Here is a 16,961-nt window from a genome sequence, read left to right on the forward strand (position 1 = left end):
TCTTAACGTGTAGTGAAATTTCACTACGCGTTTCATCACTGTTATCGATGCGCCTGTCGCTAGACGCACCGTCATCCTCGTTGGAGGGATGTCGCGCTCAATATATTTGAGCCTACTACCCTCTAGTGACTGGCGACGAATAAAGTTATTCGACGCTCCGCAGTCCACTAGGGCCCTGAGTGACAAATCATTTGTCACTTTCAACTTCAAGGTGATGAGGGATACCTCATCACCAGGTGCAGAGACACATAATGATTGTGTGTCTGGGGCAACTTTAGTCAGGAGATTTGCAAATTCTCTTGAGATTGCTGGTCAACGTGTGTTCATGAACTGGATTGTTCGTGATACAACTCACTAAGAGTCGTTTGTGCTGGGCATAAGCTTAAACATCACGCTTGCCTTGCTTGAGTTTCAGAAGCTCTGATCGAGCTCTGAACTCAGCCCTAGGCGGTTCAAACGTCTGTTTAAGCCGGGCTTTAAAAACCTCTAGCAACACAAAGACATATGGGTCGCGCAACTCAAAGTCTAGTGCCCAAGTTTTGGCACGACCTGCCAAATTTGACTAAGCAAATGCGACTTGCATTTGCTCGTCGACGATGTGACGAGCCCTTATGGCATCGTCCAACTCGACAAACCATCTTAAGAAGATGTCTTCTTCGACTCTCCCATACCTAGAGATGTCAATCTTTAAGGTTTCGGGACGATGCGCGTGTCAGGGGTCTGTACCTGCTGTAACCTCAACAGTTCTGCCTGTTGAGAGCCTTGCTGATTAAGCAACGCTACCTTCTCCTTCGCCTCGTCAAGTTCATGTTGTACGAACTTGGCGATGGCTGAATGGAGGGCATCTCTGTCCTAACCGGACAGCATGGTCAAGATGGCATCGTTCCCTACGGTCGAAATCATTCGTTCGACCGCACTCCTTCTTTGTCACTTAGGAAGGAGTAGCTACGACGCGAAACGTGATGCGTATTTCCATTATCATCTAACATGTCCATGTTAGATGATGGAACTGTGGTCCTTGGACGGACTACAAAGTGCTACCAGATGTAACGGGGCACTGCCGACTTGTACTGCTTCAGTACAAGTCCACTTCGCACTGCCTTAGTGCGAGTGATGCCTCAGTCACCACCAGTACGTGTAGAGGAAGTCTTCTCTTTAAAACACTTGCTTTAAAGAGGGTTAATTAAAAACTGTATTAATATAATTAAGTTCTTCTTGTATATCTACTTAATACTAACTTGATTATAAGCTAATACAAAATATGTACTAAAAGTCTTATCTGTCTTTCTCTTTGCGCGCGTCCAGCGTTGACTGGACCGCGGAGAAAGTAGATATAATGTCTATATCTACCAATGTATAAGCCGCCTGTACAATATTACCATGTAGTATTATTCTCCAAATATTATATACCTTTTAGATAATATATTAATTAACAACCTTTAAGTGTTAATTTCTTGTAACGATACGCCCCGTTACACTGGGCATTAACGCCATTAACGCCCAGCGTTTCAGCCGACCTCTTTGATGGGGAATTTTGGTAGGTACTTTTAAAGTCTCCGTAGAAATGCACCTTCTATGATGATGACGCGACAACATCATAGAAGGTGCATTTCAACATCGGAGCCGGTAGGAATATGCAGGTGAGATTAAGGTAACCTATAGGCTGATTGACGTTTCCTATAATGACATGCCGGTCAAATGTGTTAAGGTGAGGATTCATCGAAGGTCATCGTGGCGCCGTTGCCGAGTGCTGCATAATAAATAAAATGAATTCGAGGCTCTATGTAAATGATATTTATAGCATACGCATTGTTAAACTCTTTTCCGTGAATGTTTTTAACCACTTGGTTCATAAAGCGTCAAATAAGCCGAGCTTATGGCAGCAGTGTAAAACTTCATACTCTTAAAGACTGATAATCGTTTTTAGCGGGTTCGGTCACACAGCACATTTAATTTATTGACTATAGCTATTTATTCTACCTAATTATATAGGGAATTCCTAAACTTACCCTCGCTTTTTCACATGGAAACGGACGCACCAACTTATTTTCATCTATTTTAGTCCGATCCATCATTGGACTTGAACGTAGCAGTTGGCTATGCGTCACCGGAGGCGTTCAGCTAAGGTTGCATCGATTCATGTGTTGGATACTGAACCAGCACACTACAACACGCATCGCAGTCAGCTGCAGATTGTCCGCAGTACTCGACCACGTCGAATAAAGCATACTCGGGATGAGCTCGCACAGTCCGTGTGCCCAACAAACAATTGTAATGTACGATGCTACAAATGTTATCATGGTACCTTAGATGGAGGTACCAGCAAAGAGACTATATGTACGATGGCGATGGACACGGAGCTGACTGCACTCGCAGCAAAAGTGGCGCTGTCGCAGCAGGAGAAGCTACTTCGCACCAAGGCGTTCGAAGACGTGCGTGAATTAGTCACTTCGGCATTCCAAAGCGCTACGGTGCAGCTTTTCGGGTCGTTTAGTACAGGGGTGGACACATTTCGAAGTGACTTGGATGTAACTGTGGGAATTTCGATGTCTTCGTCACGACCGATGCCGTCTGAGGTAATGGTAGATAGAGAGTATTGCTCAGACGAGCAGCGCGGCCGATGCCCTGAAAGTGGAAGCGCAAGTGTGCATGACACAGTGCAGAAAAGTGAAGACAAGTGTTCATTCTCATTAAATTTGGCACTTCCTTTGGGCGTAATCGCCTCGCAGGACAATATGAATATTTCGCGTCGTGTTCAGCGCACAACAGCTTCGCATTGGAACCCCACACTTCGTAGGCGCAAAATCCGCACTCTGCGAGCTTTGCAGCTCTTGCTAAAATTGAAAAGACCCTTCTTTCATGTAAAGTGCTTGCACAAGGCAAAGGTTCCTATTCTGATGGTGTTTGACACAAAAACGAAGTTATCGATCGATATTGGTATTAACAGCGGATCTTTCGAGGCCAGTGATAACGGAAGCTCGACAATTTTAATTCAAAGGCTACAACGTGCGTACGGCAAACCGTTCACTACAATCACTATTTTCTTAAAGGAATTTTTGCACCAATTTGACCTTAATAAGCCATTCACCGGTGGCCTCGGTAGTTATCGGCTGTACATAATGGTGGCCTATATCTTCCAACGTAACGACCCAAAGCAGCGACGCTGTCGACAACAGCCGATATCAAGCTTGTTATTGTTGTTCTTCGAGGTATTTGGCAACAAGAAACAGTCAAATTTTCTACATGAAGGTACGCAGTTGCAACTCCCTCTTGGAGTCGGTGGTTTTGTGGACTTTCGGGGGATTTTTCGCATTAATGAATGTGTGGTTATGTTCGCTATGGCATATGACATTGTGAGCTCTACGAGAAAGATCAGCTCTATTATATACGAAGAGCGCATTGCACAGGATCGCAAAAAGTGTCAAATAAACAATGAATTTCAAGGATGACTTACGCGGCCTGTTAGCAACCCTGGATAGAGATGCACACGACGGCATCCGAAGCTACAATGTAAATTGCTTAAATGTAGCAGGAACTCCAACCCAATCATTAAATGCGCCAAAGAATTGCTTTCTCCGCGCGATGTCGCTGGTGAAAGCTGTCGACGTTGAAAGTTTAGCGGGACTTACCGATGCTTTCTTCATTTGCTTAAGGCGAAGATACTTGAGACAAAATGTGCTGTTTAAATTAAAATTTTGGCACTGAACATGATAAAACGCGCGTAGCAAATTTCTTTTTGCTAGTCGTGAGGCAACTTTTTCCATGGCAATTATATCCATCTTGGACGTTTTCTTCGCACCCTGTTTGAATCCACTGGCCGCCATGAGGAATTCGAGATCGAAGTCGTTAAAAAAAATGTGTAGGAACCTGGCTGCATCCATTGCACGGCATGCTACTTTTAATGCGTCTGTTGGCAATCGAATCTCTCCTGCTTGAGTCCAGTGGGGTTCTTGAGTGGTCCAATTAACAGCTAAACATGACGAAGGTCGATCAAAATAAAAATTCCTTCGACGGCTGAACTGGGGATTGACAGATACAACCGACGTCTCGCATATAAGCTGCGTGCCTTCTACAAGTGCGCTGCGTTCGATTAACCTTGAACACACAGCTCTGTAAAGAGCCATATTCTGTCTTTCGATTGACATTGCTCGATCATCTTCTATAATAACGACCGAGGTTAAGAAAACAGGCTCAAACCATTGAAGCAGCAGAGAGCCCTGTAGCCCTAGTGCGTTCCACTTTGCCACTTTGTCCGAGCAGCTCATGGACAGCGTCTGTTTTTCCAACGGTAAATCAGATCTTCCAGACTTTATTCGTGCTCTGCCAACCGCTTGAGCAGATTTGCTATCTAACAGTGTATCTATATCTGCCTGAAATTGAGCTTCTTTTAATCGATTTTTTTGTGCTTTTGCGCCCGTCAGACGGAACTTATTCCGATACCTTTGGTCTAGCTGTCCAATTTCTCTAGCTTCTCGTTGCTGCACCATTTCATTGACAACACTTTCACGTAGCTCATAAATAGCGGCGTCTCCACAAGGCGCTTCGCTGATGAAGAGATGCAGCGAGTAATGAGGTTTAAGGACCAGTCGGCGAGAGATTGGGTGCAGCGCGAAAAACGAGTGTTCGCTTGACCTTTGTCCATTTTGTTGCCAAATGAGCGCTTCTACGTATAGATATCGAAGAAACGCACGCCTTGCCAGTACCTCAGCGTGGCAGTCATTAACTACAAGACCTTCAGCGTTTAAATCGCATCGACCGAGGCACTTGTTGCCCGTAGCCGCTGCCAGCACTCGAAATGTGTCACCTGAACATGTAGTAGTGGGAGGCGAGCTTACGACGATACCAGCCAAAACCGTCCACTCTGCAAGCGGAATTTTTTTTTGGCACTGAAAGCTTGTATCAAACCACTGCAACACTGCCTGCGCCACGCCAAGCGCTATAGCAGTTGACGGCATTGTGTGCAGTATGTCTTAGCTTTAAAAGGTCGACTAAATCGACAAAAGTCTTTTATTCGCTGCAAGTGCAAACGAATGACTTAGCAGAGTCTATAGCAATCAAACCCCTAAATTTTAATTATCACGATTCCGAGCTTCGGGTCATGTGCTTAAGCCTGAAATGTTACCGAATGAGTCGCAGTCGCAAAATAGCAAAGTAAACGCTTATTCTGGGCACGTGGGCGATTGTAATGGATCAACGCTATTTTCTGTATGTTTTTTGCTAAAGCTCATTGGCAAAATAGAAGAATTAATCTGCAAGTTGTAGCTTTAAGAATACGTACTCACTCCCGCAGCTTTGACTCGGCACGTCTACGGGTTTGCCCTTTCCCAAGCATGAGCACCAGCTACAAGCTCTCACCCAATAAGACTTGCTGGACTAGTGGAACTAGCTTGACAAACATGAAAATTATTTCTTCCAAGCACGAGAACTATACGTTGACATTTGCATAAATGCTCAAAATTCGGCTGGGTGCGTCGCAAAAAGACCTCATTGCACTGGCAGTTGCTTCATAAAAAATCGTGACATTTCGCATGAACAAAATCTTGGCTTCAGCCAATTTGACGATCAAGCCCGTCGCAGGAATGCTATGTGTTGACAAGCGTAGTGCCTTTCCGAAGCAATAACATAAGGACACTGGTCTTCTACTTATGTGCACGTTTGGGAAGGCTGCACTTAGGCCTGGTGCTTTTTTTTATCATTTTTATCACCATACAATACAGACGGCAGCTGACGGTTCGATTTCTATCCGCCCAAATCCTATTCCGATGAACAGAACCTATACCCGTAATAGCGTGTGCAGCTATAGATACAGGTTGTAAATCTACGGCGAATTCCATGCTTGGAAACTGCAGGAATAGTGGACGGCAGCATTTTCCTGAATTAGTTGTGGCAACCCCTTTAAGGATTTGATCCCGACGCTGCGTGATTCTATCCACTTTCCGTTGCTAGGCGGCTGCTTCACGTGACGACGTCTTTCTTTCGCATCTTCGTGCTTATTTTACCCATGGCATTCGTCAAGAAGAGTCCGGCTTCGACGTAATACGTACTTAGCACACTACTACGTGGAAAAGGCACATTTACTTTGCATTTTAAGTGACACAAGCCTATCAAAAATTGAGTGTAATATACACGATATCTCACTGCGAATTGTAATTTCATCTCTTTGAGCCAACCAAAACACAAGCAACCGTGCAGCGTACATAGTGCTAATAAAGGCAATATCATCAGTATGAGTGAGCAGAGGATACCCGTGGAAGTAGAGAAAAAGGTTGCGGAGGAGAATATATTCGCTGGATTGAGCAACGAGGCCACGAAGGTAATTACCAATAATTGATGGTGAAGCTTATTTGAATTTTATCGTGTGCTGCAATGTGGACAGCATCCGCTGCAAAATCGATGGGTCTTGTGGTACGACAACCCCAAAAAACGCCATTCGACTGATTCCTGGGAAGAAAACCTGAAGAACGTTTATACGTTTAATACGGTCGAGGATTTTTGGTGGTAAGTGGAACAAATGGTGTGATTGCTACAGACAATGTTCAATGTGAAAGTGGAAATCCTTTACTGCAAATAATGCAGCCTATACAACAACATCCTGGTGCCCACAAAACTCTCAATCGGTAGTAATTATCACTTGTTTAAGGAGGGCATCCGACCGATGTGGGAAGACCCAATAAATGCTAAAGGTGGCAAATGGATTTTTACCAATCCTCGCTCTCGAAAAGCGCGTCTGGATGAGTGCTGGCTCTACGTGGTACGTTCTAATACGTATGTCAAGCTTAAAGTTGTTGTAATTCATTAATCGTGGTGATTTGGTTATGACCTTAACTAGATGCTTTCGCTTATTGGCGAGACGCTACAGGACGAGGATGACGTCTGCGGTGCGGTAGTTAGTGTGCGCAAACCTCAAGACCGGATCGCTATATGGAGCGCAACAGCCAATGCTGAGGATCGTCAGAAGGCTATTGGGCGAGGATTCCGTCAAGCTCTTGTTGACTTTGGCAAGAATGAGATCCTTAAGTATCAGTCGCATGCAGATGCTGCTGCCAGTGGATCCAGTTTTCAAAATGAAGTGTATGTTTTTTTAAAAATTGTTTTATCAAGTTTTTTATGCTCATGTGCTTTTGTACCATAATTGCAGGTTATATGAGGCGTAGCGTCTCATTATTGTGGTGTAGATCTCTGCATATCTACAATTAAAATACTTCACATATAAGAATTTTGTCTTTGGACCTGCTCCAAATTTAAATAACTTTTTTCAACTTGTCAATACAAAGCATTGGGTCGCGAACGTGGAATCGCAACTAATTATTTTTCATTGAATGTAGCTCATGACTATTTTTAAACCTGGTAGAGCCGCACAGATTCGTCATCGCTAGCTGTAAGAAGTTTGACGACAGAATTATCATTCACGTCAGGAATGAAAGTCATGTCGAGCACCATATCCGAGTGGCCAGCCAGCGACTTAAGCAGTTTACCAGTCCGGGCATCCCACACATAAATTAAACCTTCCACCGTGCATGCATACACGGTAGGTAGCGTGGGATGCCATAATAGCTTAATCACACCAGCGGGGTGACGGCAGGTATGACGACACTGTATCACAAACAGTACAAGTTAAGAAAGAAAAGAAAACAAAACTTAAGTGCAAGTTATCAATTGCCTGATATGTCCCTAAGTCCCAAATACGCACGTATCCACCAAGACAACCCGTAGCCGCCCAATTCATTGTGTTGCAAAATCCACCGCTGACATCGAACATACTTAGAGCGACTATCATGTCAGCGATTAAAAATAAAAACTTACCACTCGACTGAGTTGCCTGTTGAAGCTGTGGTGTCGCTGATAGTAACTGGGACACCCGGAGCAGCAGTTACATGCGAGAGCGTAGCAAGAATACGCTTAGTCTGTACTTGAGTCAGGCAAGCAGTACCATCCTGCGAGCCCGAGAGCGACAATGGTTGCTAAAATACAGCAACCTCTCAGCCAGACAGTTATTAGAATATTGGCACTATACTTTCTTCTTACGCTTGAGTGGCAGACTACAAATGTCACCGGTTCTGCATGAAATCCGTGCCTAGATGCTCAAGACCTTGAATTTAAAGATATTTCATTTCAAATTATACCGCGAGATGACGCACCCTCGAAATACATGGTTGCACTCGCCAGTTTTTGGATTCCACACGCGCACAGTGCAATCCGTACTTCCAGTCACAATCATCTACAAATAAATTGGTTCATTACAATACCACTCTGCAGATCAAAGACAATAATTCGCACACCTTTCCGGACCCTGTGAATGTTCCACACGTAACACCATCCTCGTGTCCAGCAAACACGTGCATGCACTCTCCAGTCGTTGCGAGCCACATCCAAACGGTGCCATCACCCGACCCAGCAAGCACCACGTCTCCTTTTTTGTGCCAGCATATCCACTCAATCTCCTGAGTGGGCCCCACTAGGTTTGTCAATTGGTTACCCGTGGCGACATCCCAAACTTTAACCACTCCGTCATAGCCTCCAGTGGCTGCGTACTTGCCGTCATGATTAAAATCGACGCTTACGATTGAATCCTGATGACCCAGTAACTTGTATAGTATATTTCCATTCTCAAGGTTCCATATGACACCAGCGTCATCGCCGCCGCCGGTAATGACCATGCGCGGGTCGAGAGGATTCACCTTAATTGAGTAAACGGGGCCCGAGTGCTTGTGGTAAACCTGTGGACAGATATATATCAACAAAATTACTTAAATATTAAGCCATTGATAAGCCAACCATGTCAGCGTCATCGCGGATCTCGTCATCCTTATCCTCCATAATATCATCATCGTCATCTGCTCAAATGCAACAACAGTTTCAGTCTGAATCTTCGAGCGCAAGCATTGCCGCTAGATTCTAACCTTGAGGAGCTTCACCAATGTCAAATTCTTGTGTAGTTTCGTCAGCAAAGATTAATTCTATCTCCGTCTCCTCGGGTTCCGTCATGTGAAAGTCTGCCATTTGGTCCGAAATGGGTGGAAACGGTTAAAGAATGCGTCACTTTATGTGTACACAGAATTGTCACAACTCGCCGAAATTAAGTTGTAAGAAAGATGCGATTTAGTGTGACTGCCACGACAGCAGTCGTTGCGTGCTCTGTCGTGGCTGCAGCTTATGTCGGTGTGTTGTATACGCTACCTCATGCTATCCGGCGGCTTCCGCGCGATCACCCTACCCACGTATGTCCTGAAAGCTTTATTTTCCTCGAGGATCTTTTTCAACCTCTGACCCGCTGTGTCCACTTCTTCAGATACTGGCACGCTTCTTGCTTATTTGTATCTTCTGTGCAATCTGTCCATTTGTGCTGGCAGTCTTTTATGACCACGTACGCTGGTAATTCGTGCTTATTTCAAAGCAGGAGGCACAGGAATAGCTAATATGATGTTACGCCACAGGATGATGCCAGTATATCGTTTGCGCAGTGGCTCGGTATCCGACGCGAAGGCCTGGTACAGGCAATTTTCATGCCGCTTTTGATGACATCTGCTCTGTTCTTGGGATCGCTGCTTGCCAATGCGTTGCGGCTGCTCCATGTATCCAGACAATTTCACTCAAACGGGTTCTGGTTTGCTATCAAAAACTCGGCTTTATATTATTCCATCACACACGAGAGATTGCCGTCGCTACGGACTTACGTAATGGTATATGGATAAAATGGATTAATTGATAAGCGTTTGTGGAATTGCCTGACATTGCACTGGTGGCAGGGCCCGCTGACAGAGGAGTTTGTGTTTCGAAGCTGCATGGTCCCGTTGCTCGTATGCGCGGATTTTACCGTTAAGCAGATTGTTTTAGGTGGTCCGTTAATATTTGGAGCAGGTTTGAAACGCTAAGCATTCTCTAATTTATCAATTCTAGGAAACAATTAACGCTTTTTCTCTGCATCCAGCCCACTTGCACCATATGATGGAGTATATTCGCCACGGAAAAACGCTGAAAGACGCAGCATTAATTGTTGGTAAGTCATGCTGCTTATAGTAGAATAGACTTTTCTTCATTCGTGAGTGTTTTATAGGCTTCCAGCTCATGTACACATCATTGTTTGGAGCATATGCTACATTCATTTTCTTAAGAACAGGTTGGATATTTTTCCATGCGCGTTATTGCTTTCCTTTTTTACGCCTCGAGAAGTCTTGTATCGAATCAAGCAGTAACATTCCCAACTTATGCGATGTAGGGCACTTTGCGTCAATTTTCCTCGTGCATATATTCTGCAACGTCATGGGTTTTCCTGACTTATCCTTTTTCAACCCAAAGAGCTCTCTGCACTCATATCGATTGGGTACGTTTTGCTTATGCAGCAACCAACCTATATATTAACTAATAATTGGTATTTTGGTACGCCGTTGAAGTATTGCTCGGAGCGTACTTTTTTGGTATTTATGTCTTCTCCATTCTTCTATTGCCGTTGACAGAACCAGCAATATATTCGTCAGATATGTGGAATATGACGGCATCCGTAAAAGAGCAAAAGCTTAAGTTTACGTACACAGAAACATTGTAAGGTTCGCGAAATATTTAATTTACTTTTCGCCACTAGAGCAATTTTCGTACGAATGCAACATAAATCGCGCTACTATTACAATGTCGCATGCTTGACCACTTATATGAAACTCCACGCCATTTCTATAGTTAAAGACCTCGCGAATGCGTTCCTCATCGATGCGGAACCTTCAATCGCCCAAACAACTCACCATAAGTGATATCAACTAAAAGAAATGCAGTTCATTTAAGCTTCGATTCGGCGCATTGGCAGCATCTCCATTTGAAATAGCATCATTATTTTCCAGGTCTCCGACGCGGTCTCCATTGGCTACTTGAGCAACTGCAAAACGATCTTCCAATTCACGGGCATGCGTCTATACCGCAAGCATACATTTTAAAGCCAAATTGACTTCATTACGGGCTTGAACTCGAAGCTTACCTTGATTTTCGAGAGCTCTCTATGAAGATTTATAACTTCGGCCCGAAGCGCCATGTGGTCCGAAGTCAATTGGTCGACTAGTTTGTCCTTGTTTCGCAGTCGTTGTCTTAAATTCTGGGCATCATAAAATAAGTATCTGGTTGGCTCTAAATTATAATTCATGTAAGATTTTCATAAGCTCAACCTTGTTTGCTAGTCGAAGCTCAGCGGCAAGACGACCTTCACCCACAGAAAATCCGTCACTTTCACCCAAACCCAGCATATTTTGCTGGCTGATAAGCCACGACCGTTGCAACGTGGAGTGCGCTTCTAATGCGCTACGAAGAGCAGTGGACTGCTGGTCAAACATGTGCTGCATCTCGCTAGTTGATGGAGAAAGAAAAAACTCTCGAGCATCCATATTGTCCAATCGGTTTGCTTGCACGCCGCCAAATTTTCGTTTTCTGTTGCCTAATCCTGGCCTAGACAGCTCTTCAAGAGCAATCATGACATCCGTTCCTTCAGACAAGCTTAAGCCCGGCCTCGTCCCCTTTGCAGCTGAAGAGCCGGAGAGATCATTTGCGGAAGCATACGACGGATATCTGCCCTCAGCAGACTCCGAATGCCGCTGGACATCTTCAGTCTCACTTAATTCGCCACTAATAAATGCTCCAGCTATGTTTTGATTATCGTACTCGTCCCCATTTGCAGACAAAGGGGCTGCTGTAACAAACGCAGTCCACTCATCCAATGATTTTGCTTCCAGTTGAGCATAGTACTTGTCTTCAAATGGACTGCACTCTTGCCGCCATCGAAGAGGCCATCGCCTAGCGACTAAACTGCTTTCATCATCCAATCCATCTGATTTCTCGGTCTCTCCACGTCGAATCTTGCTATCCAAAAAAATGAGTTTTGCCCCATGAATCGCAAACTGCTCGTTACGGATAATTGTAAGCGTTTTCGCTGCACCTATCAAAGGAGCTGATCTATCCGCAATAACATCAAGAGCCACAGCAACTATTTCATCAATATCTCGTGAAAATACTGCAGATTCTTCATATTCCAGTCGACGGATGCGCGCAAGCACCTTATACAAATGCACCTGCACCTGAGATTCTTTCAAATCCTTGTCGATGGGCTCGACTCCACACAATAAAGGACCACAGAAAGGCATTCCCTGCCTATTCGTAGCCAATGTAGACCATATCTTTTCTAGTCGTTTCGATAGCTGAACTTTTGGGGGTGCATGAATATAGCAATGCTGGCATACAAATATCCGAGCTCTTTTAGAGACAATTTGTCCCTGTGGAAGCTAATATTTTGAAAGACAGCGTAAGCATCAGCCGTTTACGCTCAAGATATTTGAATACATTTACCTGCGGCAAAGCTTCATCAGAAATCGCAATCGGGCATTGGTTGCACTTCCACAACCATTTTTTCACATTTATTTTTCGTGCAAATGCATGCTTTGGTCTGCCTAATGACCTTTCGCCGTCCTCAAATGATTCCTTTTCTCCTGTTAGTGCACAAGTGTGGCGAGGGCAAAACCAAATCGCATCTTCATCCTTTGGGAATGGATAAGCACCTAAACATAATTGGTGATAAACCTTCGTGCAGCCGGTAAATTCGCATACAATCAATTCTCCCCCAAAACCACAGATAAAACACTTTTCCTCCGATCGTAGTTCGTCATCACCTAAGCTGCCGTCCGGATCAGAAATGATTTGGGCTCTGCTGCTCGTTATCGGAAGTTGAGATGAATTTTTCTTTCTTCCATCCAGCTTTTTCTGTAGCGTTCCTTCTTTTTTCGGCGGGGGCGAAACTTCTCTAGATGAAGAGCGATGAGCTCGCGGCTTCTTAGATAGACCTGTTGACCTATCCGGAGAAAGCCGAGAATTCTGCTTGTATTTGTACTTCTTTGACTTCTTTGAGGATGAGGTCTTTGCTGATGGCAATGTACCATCGCTTCCATTTAACGCTATCGCAATGAGATCCTCCTTGTCCGCAGATTCTGCCTTTGTACGCCGTATAAATTCTTTTTCACCCTCTTTTCCGCGCTCTTTCTCGCAGTCAGGACAAAACCATTCTCCAGGCGGCACGGACACTAATGGAGGGCTCAAGCAGTTCATGTGATACTCTCGTTTACAATTTTTGCCATCACATAATATAAGAAGCGAATAGTGGTCATCCACTCGATTGCAGCGCTCACAAGGCAAATCGACTGCCTCTTCCTTGCGCTCCATACTTCATAAAAACAAAGTGTATAATTAATAAATGCATATCGATAAGCAGTGTTCGTCAAACTCACATGCGATCAAAAAATCGTTTGCCTGTTTCGTCTGTCACATCCATAACAAGCTTCGCTTCGTCCAGAGCTTCTTGGATGTGTTGTTGATTGTACTTGTTTGACGCTGTAAGCATCGTCAGGTCTTCAGGAAAAGGCTGGATAGACGCCTTCGACACCCATCCACTAACAAAATCACGAAGAATCCTTACACATTCAACAACCTTCGCGCGCCGTCGATGTGAAAAAGAAACGTACTAATTTCTACTGCCAAAGAAGTACACACAGGCCTGACCCTTTTTAGCACGATACTTCGCCATCTTAGCAAACTCTCCGGGCTCGCTGAACTATAAATTGGAAGGAAGCAGCATAAATAATTGTCAGCCACCGATATCGACAAGCTCGAACATAAATAGTACCCTCGCTGGCCAAGGCTGGTAGCGCCCGACGCGCGCAAGTACCAGCCCGCCCCTCTGGTTCAGCACATCTTGGAGTGATCTATCACTGGTGGCCAGCAATTCTGCTCATTCAAAATGTAAGGAATGTAACTCTTACACAATTGATGCAAGCAATTTCTACCGCTCACCATAATACTCCTCCTTTCGCTGCACTAGCTCCACTGAGCTGATCCGCTCGTTGACCATAGCTCGGCCGACTAAGCAATAAAACAGAAGAGGAGATACATTACGTTTGTGGACTTCGACATTTGTTTCCGACGTACGACGTGACGTGCACGCACTTACGGCGCTACAAGTTTAGCTTGTCGCTTGAAAATGTTTAGTCCGCCCACTCGAAGTGTGCACCACTCTAGGTGATGAATAAATAAGTAAACTCCACTTTGCAGTGGAACACAGATTATCAGCTTAAATTTGCAAACTTTTTAATTTTTCGTTTTAAGTGAATATCACGACGTCCGCCGAGACCCTACCGCAAAGCATCAATCAGTATGAGGATAGATATCTAATGCTGCGATAAACGATTACGGCACTTATGAAGGATCAGCAGGAGATCACCAGTAAGCATATGTACGCCAAGCTGGCAATAATCGAGATTAGTTTTCAAGACTGAGCACAGAGCGAATGAGAGAATGATCGTGACGATCGTCAGGTAGACGCCATAAAGCAAACTTTGTCACAATTTTGTCTAAGCAAAAGTTTCTTAAAACATTTTTTTTCACTGCTGGAAGAGAAGTGTCGACAGTCGAGGGCTACAAAGCGACGAGGAGTAGAGCAACGATCGACATACCGAAAGCTATTTGCTGTCTTAAGTGGCGGAGCCAAAAGCTCTCAAGATACCCAACTAAAAGCCTATGCAAAATTATAATAATTGACTCGATGAAGATGGCCATGAAGACGAGACTTTTGTAGCAAGTTATGTGGCTAAGAAGTTAGCAGTGGTAAACGAAGAGTAGTAAACGGTTTCAGCTCAAGCCAAGGCAAAATATATCTGATTTTTTTAGCAGAAAAAGGATGATGAGCTCGAATTCGAATTCAACGGCAAACGATTAAGAACAAGTCATTGCGCATAATCGAAATCGCCGCTTAGACAAGCGCGTCACCTTGCTATTCAAAAGGAGTTTTCTAACGACTGACGCTAGCTCGGCCAATGCGTAAACCCAGCACCTTTGTCGCAAATCAATAAGTAGACTCTATTAAGATTTCTACTAATTGCCTCTTAATATATTCGTTGCTTTTAGTGCCAGCACTTACAATACAAGCAAGAGCACTTATGTCAGGTGCGGGCAATGTTGCCGTCACGCTTACATCGAAAAAAGGCTGTAGCTGTCGAAACATTCTTGTCGTCACTTTGCTTTACAGTGATTGCTTGAGTTGTGTAAGAAACTTTTCCGCTGAAAGGCTCTATAGCTGCTATTTGCGACGCATTCCATCAGTAGCTGGCTCAAATCGCACGTCGGAGCATCTCGTCTTGGCTTATGGTCTCCTTTTTAAAGTACCCGATAGGATACATATTTTCAGTAGATGGACTGCATATGGATCAATCACGAATAGTTTAACTCATAGCTTGAATAATAGAGGTCATCTCTATCGTGATGTAAGCAGCAAGTTTTGCCGTTGCCCCCGACAATTTCCATCTCCATAATTTTTACACGATGAAGAGCTCGCGCCGCGCCCAACCGACGATTTAACGAGACAAGACGTGACATTAAAACACGGTCTTCAGCAAGCGTTCTCTTAGACGCAACACTGTCAATTTGCCTGTTTGCATCTCGATTTCTAGCACCTGCTTTTTAATTCCAAAGAATCACATCGGTTGCTTACTCAATTGCGATGGACCCGATTAATGACAGTAGCTTCGAATTTATATTCTCAAGCAATTCAGTTTTTAATATCAAATGTGTTTGAGCTCTATTACAACAATTTCTTTAAAAGTACTAACCTCTTCATTGACAACATCGTAGCTCAAGATCAGATCAAGATTATGTGGGTCACCCTGATCATTTACTATCAAAGTTGGCTGGTCGTCTAAAGTCATTTGACTATTGTTGCAGTCTTATTTTTGTCAATTCCTTCTGCAGGTCTTGACTTAAATGACATCGTATGCCTGGAATTAAGCTCTGACAAAGAGGCCACTGGCTCGGGATAGTGACTGATAACTAATTCCTCGAAAGCCACCACGAGCAATTCCTTTCCTATCAGTGGGCGACATATTTCGATAGCGATCTAGCATTTCAGGACCATTATTATATCATGTACACTAGAACGCATGCTGAGGTCTTATAATAGCCATACCTCGATGTCTCCTCCGCAGTGTCTCCTGTTTGATTCAAGGAGAGGGAGGTGAGTTCTAATCGAAAAACTTGCCAGCAGAGGTTTCTTTAGTGGTCATAACAATGGTAAATAGAAAAATTTCTAGCATGCGTCGCAAAAGCAATCTTACCAATTTCTTGCAAGCTCGGCCGATCATTTCAGGGTTGCGAAATACAGTCTCGGGCTTCCAAATTTCAGATAGCTTTTTTAAATTTAAGCAGACGAATTGTCCGGGAGATCGCGATAATTTTTAGAAGGAAAAGTTGCTTGACTCGGAAAGATTTTTGCAGAAAATGGAGTATTCGTGTTGATCTTAATATCAGGTATTTGTCCTTCGTGCGGTGCTGCAGACGAAATATTCAGGCAAAACTTGACAAACACAGATTTTCCTGCCATTGTAGATAGTCCATTTAGGCTTTTCACGGAAACCTTGATCTGATCCTCAGCGATATTTGAAAGCTTATTCTCAATATGAAAAGAAGTTTTGACAATTTCGTAATGTGGAGGCAATTCTGTGGGTTTTGTCGAAATAGTCGAAGCTTTTTCAGTTCGATTTTATAATGCTTTCGCTGATAATATCAGTTAATAAAGCTGAGATAGATGCATTTTGTAATGATCAGGTAGCATACGAAAAAGCTTAATTTTGCCAACCACATTGAAGCCTTCTCTCCGTTTTTTGATACGTTTTGCTTCGCCAGAGACATCGCTTGATTACCATAACTTACCAGAAACTGCTCGATTTCATGGAATTTTCGGTCGTCGCAGAATCTTGTGCAGGATTTTTATTACCTTATTGCTTCATTTTAATGACATCTTCTAACATTTTCGCTCGTCTCAACGAATCAAGTGCTTTACACTTCAGAGTGGTAGCCACTTGTCTTTAATTTTGTAGCTGGGGCAATAAGTTTCGATAATCTTTCGTTTTTTCTAGTGATTCCGTTCTATCCGCGTCTTTTATGTAGTGTGA

At 43.9% G+C, this 16,961-nt stretch overlaps 8 protein-coding genes across 8 annotated transcripts; 3 read left to right on the forward strand and 5 right to left on the reverse strand.

Moving 5' to 3' along the window:
- Window positions 1–2,099: 2,099 nt before the first annotated feature.
- On the forward strand, window positions 2,100–3,449 carry CCR75_003096 (uncharacterized protein; the record flags this gene model as incomplete). Its single annotated transcript, XM_067961193.1, has 1 exon — window positions 2,100–3,449. One exon carries the CDS (start codon window positions 2,100–2,102, stop codon window positions 3,447–3,449), a length of 1,350 nt encoding a protein of 449 aa, XP_067823067.1.
- A 54-nt stretch (window positions 3,450–3,503) lies between these two features.
- On the reverse strand, window positions 3,504–4,955 carry CCR75_003097 (uncharacterized protein; the record flags this gene model as incomplete). The annotated part of the gene is made up of 1 exon (XM_067961194.1): window positions 3,504–4,955. One exon carries the CDS (start codon window positions 4,953–4,955, stop codon window positions 3,504–3,506), a length of 1,452 nt encoding a protein of 483 aa, XP_067823066.1.
- A 1,209-nt stretch (window positions 4,956–6,164) lies between these two features.
- On the forward strand, window positions 6,165–7,683 carry CCR75_003098 (uncharacterized protein). Its single transcript, XM_067961195.1, has 5 exons — window positions 6,165–6,313; window positions 6,377–6,498; window positions 6,577–6,751; window positions 6,830–7,071; window positions 7,139–7,683. Exons 1-5 carry the CDS (start codon window positions 6,227–6,229, stop codon window positions 7,152–7,154), a joined length of 642 nt encoding a protein of 213 aa, XP_067822520.1. The 5' UTR covers window positions 6,165–6,226; the 3' UTR covers window positions 7,155–7,683.
- On the reverse strand, window positions 7,339–9,013 carry CCR75_003099 (uncharacterized protein; the record flags this gene model as incomplete). The annotated part of the gene is given in 8 exon segments (XM_067961196.1): window positions 7,339–7,593; window positions 7,607–7,745; window positions 7,804–7,961; window positions 8,026–8,074; window positions 8,139–8,218; window positions 8,280–8,717; window positions 8,776–8,834; window positions 8,901–9,013. The coding sequence occupies 8 exon segments, from the start codon at window positions 8,998–9,000 to the stop codon at window positions 7,339–7,341; spliced, it is 1,278 nt and encodes a 425-aa protein (XP_067822519.1). The 5' UTR covers window positions 9,001–9,013.
- Window positions 9,014–9,035: 22 nt separating this feature from the next.
- CCR75_003100 (uncharacterized protein) lies at window positions 9,036–11,079 on the forward strand. The gene is made up of 8 exons (XM_067961197.1): window positions 9,036–9,218; window positions 9,290–9,364; window positions 9,435–9,680; window positions 9,747–9,858; window positions 9,929–9,997; window positions 10,055–10,321; window positions 10,392–10,890; window positions 10,958–11,079. The coding sequence occupies exons 1-7, from the start codon at window positions 9,093–9,095 to the stop codon at window positions 10,541–10,543; spliced, it is 1,047 nt and encodes a 348-aa protein (XP_067822427.1). The 5' UTR covers window positions 9,036–9,092; the 3' UTR covers window positions 10,544–10,890; window positions 10,958–11,079.
- On the reverse strand, window positions 10,749–13,881 carry CCR75_003101 (uncharacterized protein; the record flags this gene model as incomplete). Its single annotated transcript, XM_067961198.1, has 8 exons — window positions 13,813–13,881; window positions 13,646–13,746; window positions 13,485–13,573; window positions 13,251–13,412; window positions 12,319–13,186; window positions 11,148–12,245; window positions 10,964–11,077; window positions 10,749–10,898 (listed from the first exon to the last, which is right to left on the reverse strand). Exons 1-8 carry the CDS (start codon window positions 13,868–13,870, stop codon window positions 10,749–10,751), a joined length of 2,640 nt encoding a protein of 879 aa, XP_067822426.1. The 5' UTR covers window positions 13,871–13,881.
- A 1,344-nt stretch (window positions 13,882–15,225) lies between these two features.
- CCR75_003102 (uncharacterized protein) lies at window positions 15,226–16,151 on the reverse strand (the record flags this gene model as incomplete). The annotated part of the gene is given in 6 exon segments (XM_067961199.1): window positions 15,226–15,460; window positions 15,506–15,590; window positions 15,620–15,723; window positions 15,780–15,907; window positions 15,977–16,031; window positions 16,045–16,151. The coding sequence occupies 6 exon segments, from the start codon at window positions 16,149–16,151 to the stop codon at window positions 15,226–15,228; spliced, it is 714 nt and encodes a 237-aa protein (XP_067822425.1).
- Window positions 16,152–16,207: 56 nt separating this feature from the next.
- Window positions 16,208–16,390, reverse strand: CCR75_003103 (uncharacterized protein; the record flags this gene model as incomplete). Its single annotated transcript, XM_067961200.1, has 1 exon — window positions 16,208–16,390. One exon carries the CDS (start codon window positions 16,388–16,390, stop codon window positions 16,208–16,210), a length of 183 nt encoding a protein of 60 aa, XP_067822424.1.
- Between the last annotated feature and the right edge of the window lie 571 nt (window positions 16,391–16,961).

This window comes from Bremia lactucae (assembly GCF_004359215.1).
Source record: "Bremia lactucae strain SF5 chromosome Unknown BlacSF5_NotPlaced_17_SHOA01000003.1_2250557bp, whole genome shotgun sequence".
NCBI lineage: Eukaryota > Oomycota > Peronosporomycetes > Peronosporales > Peronosporaceae > Bremia > Bremia lactucae.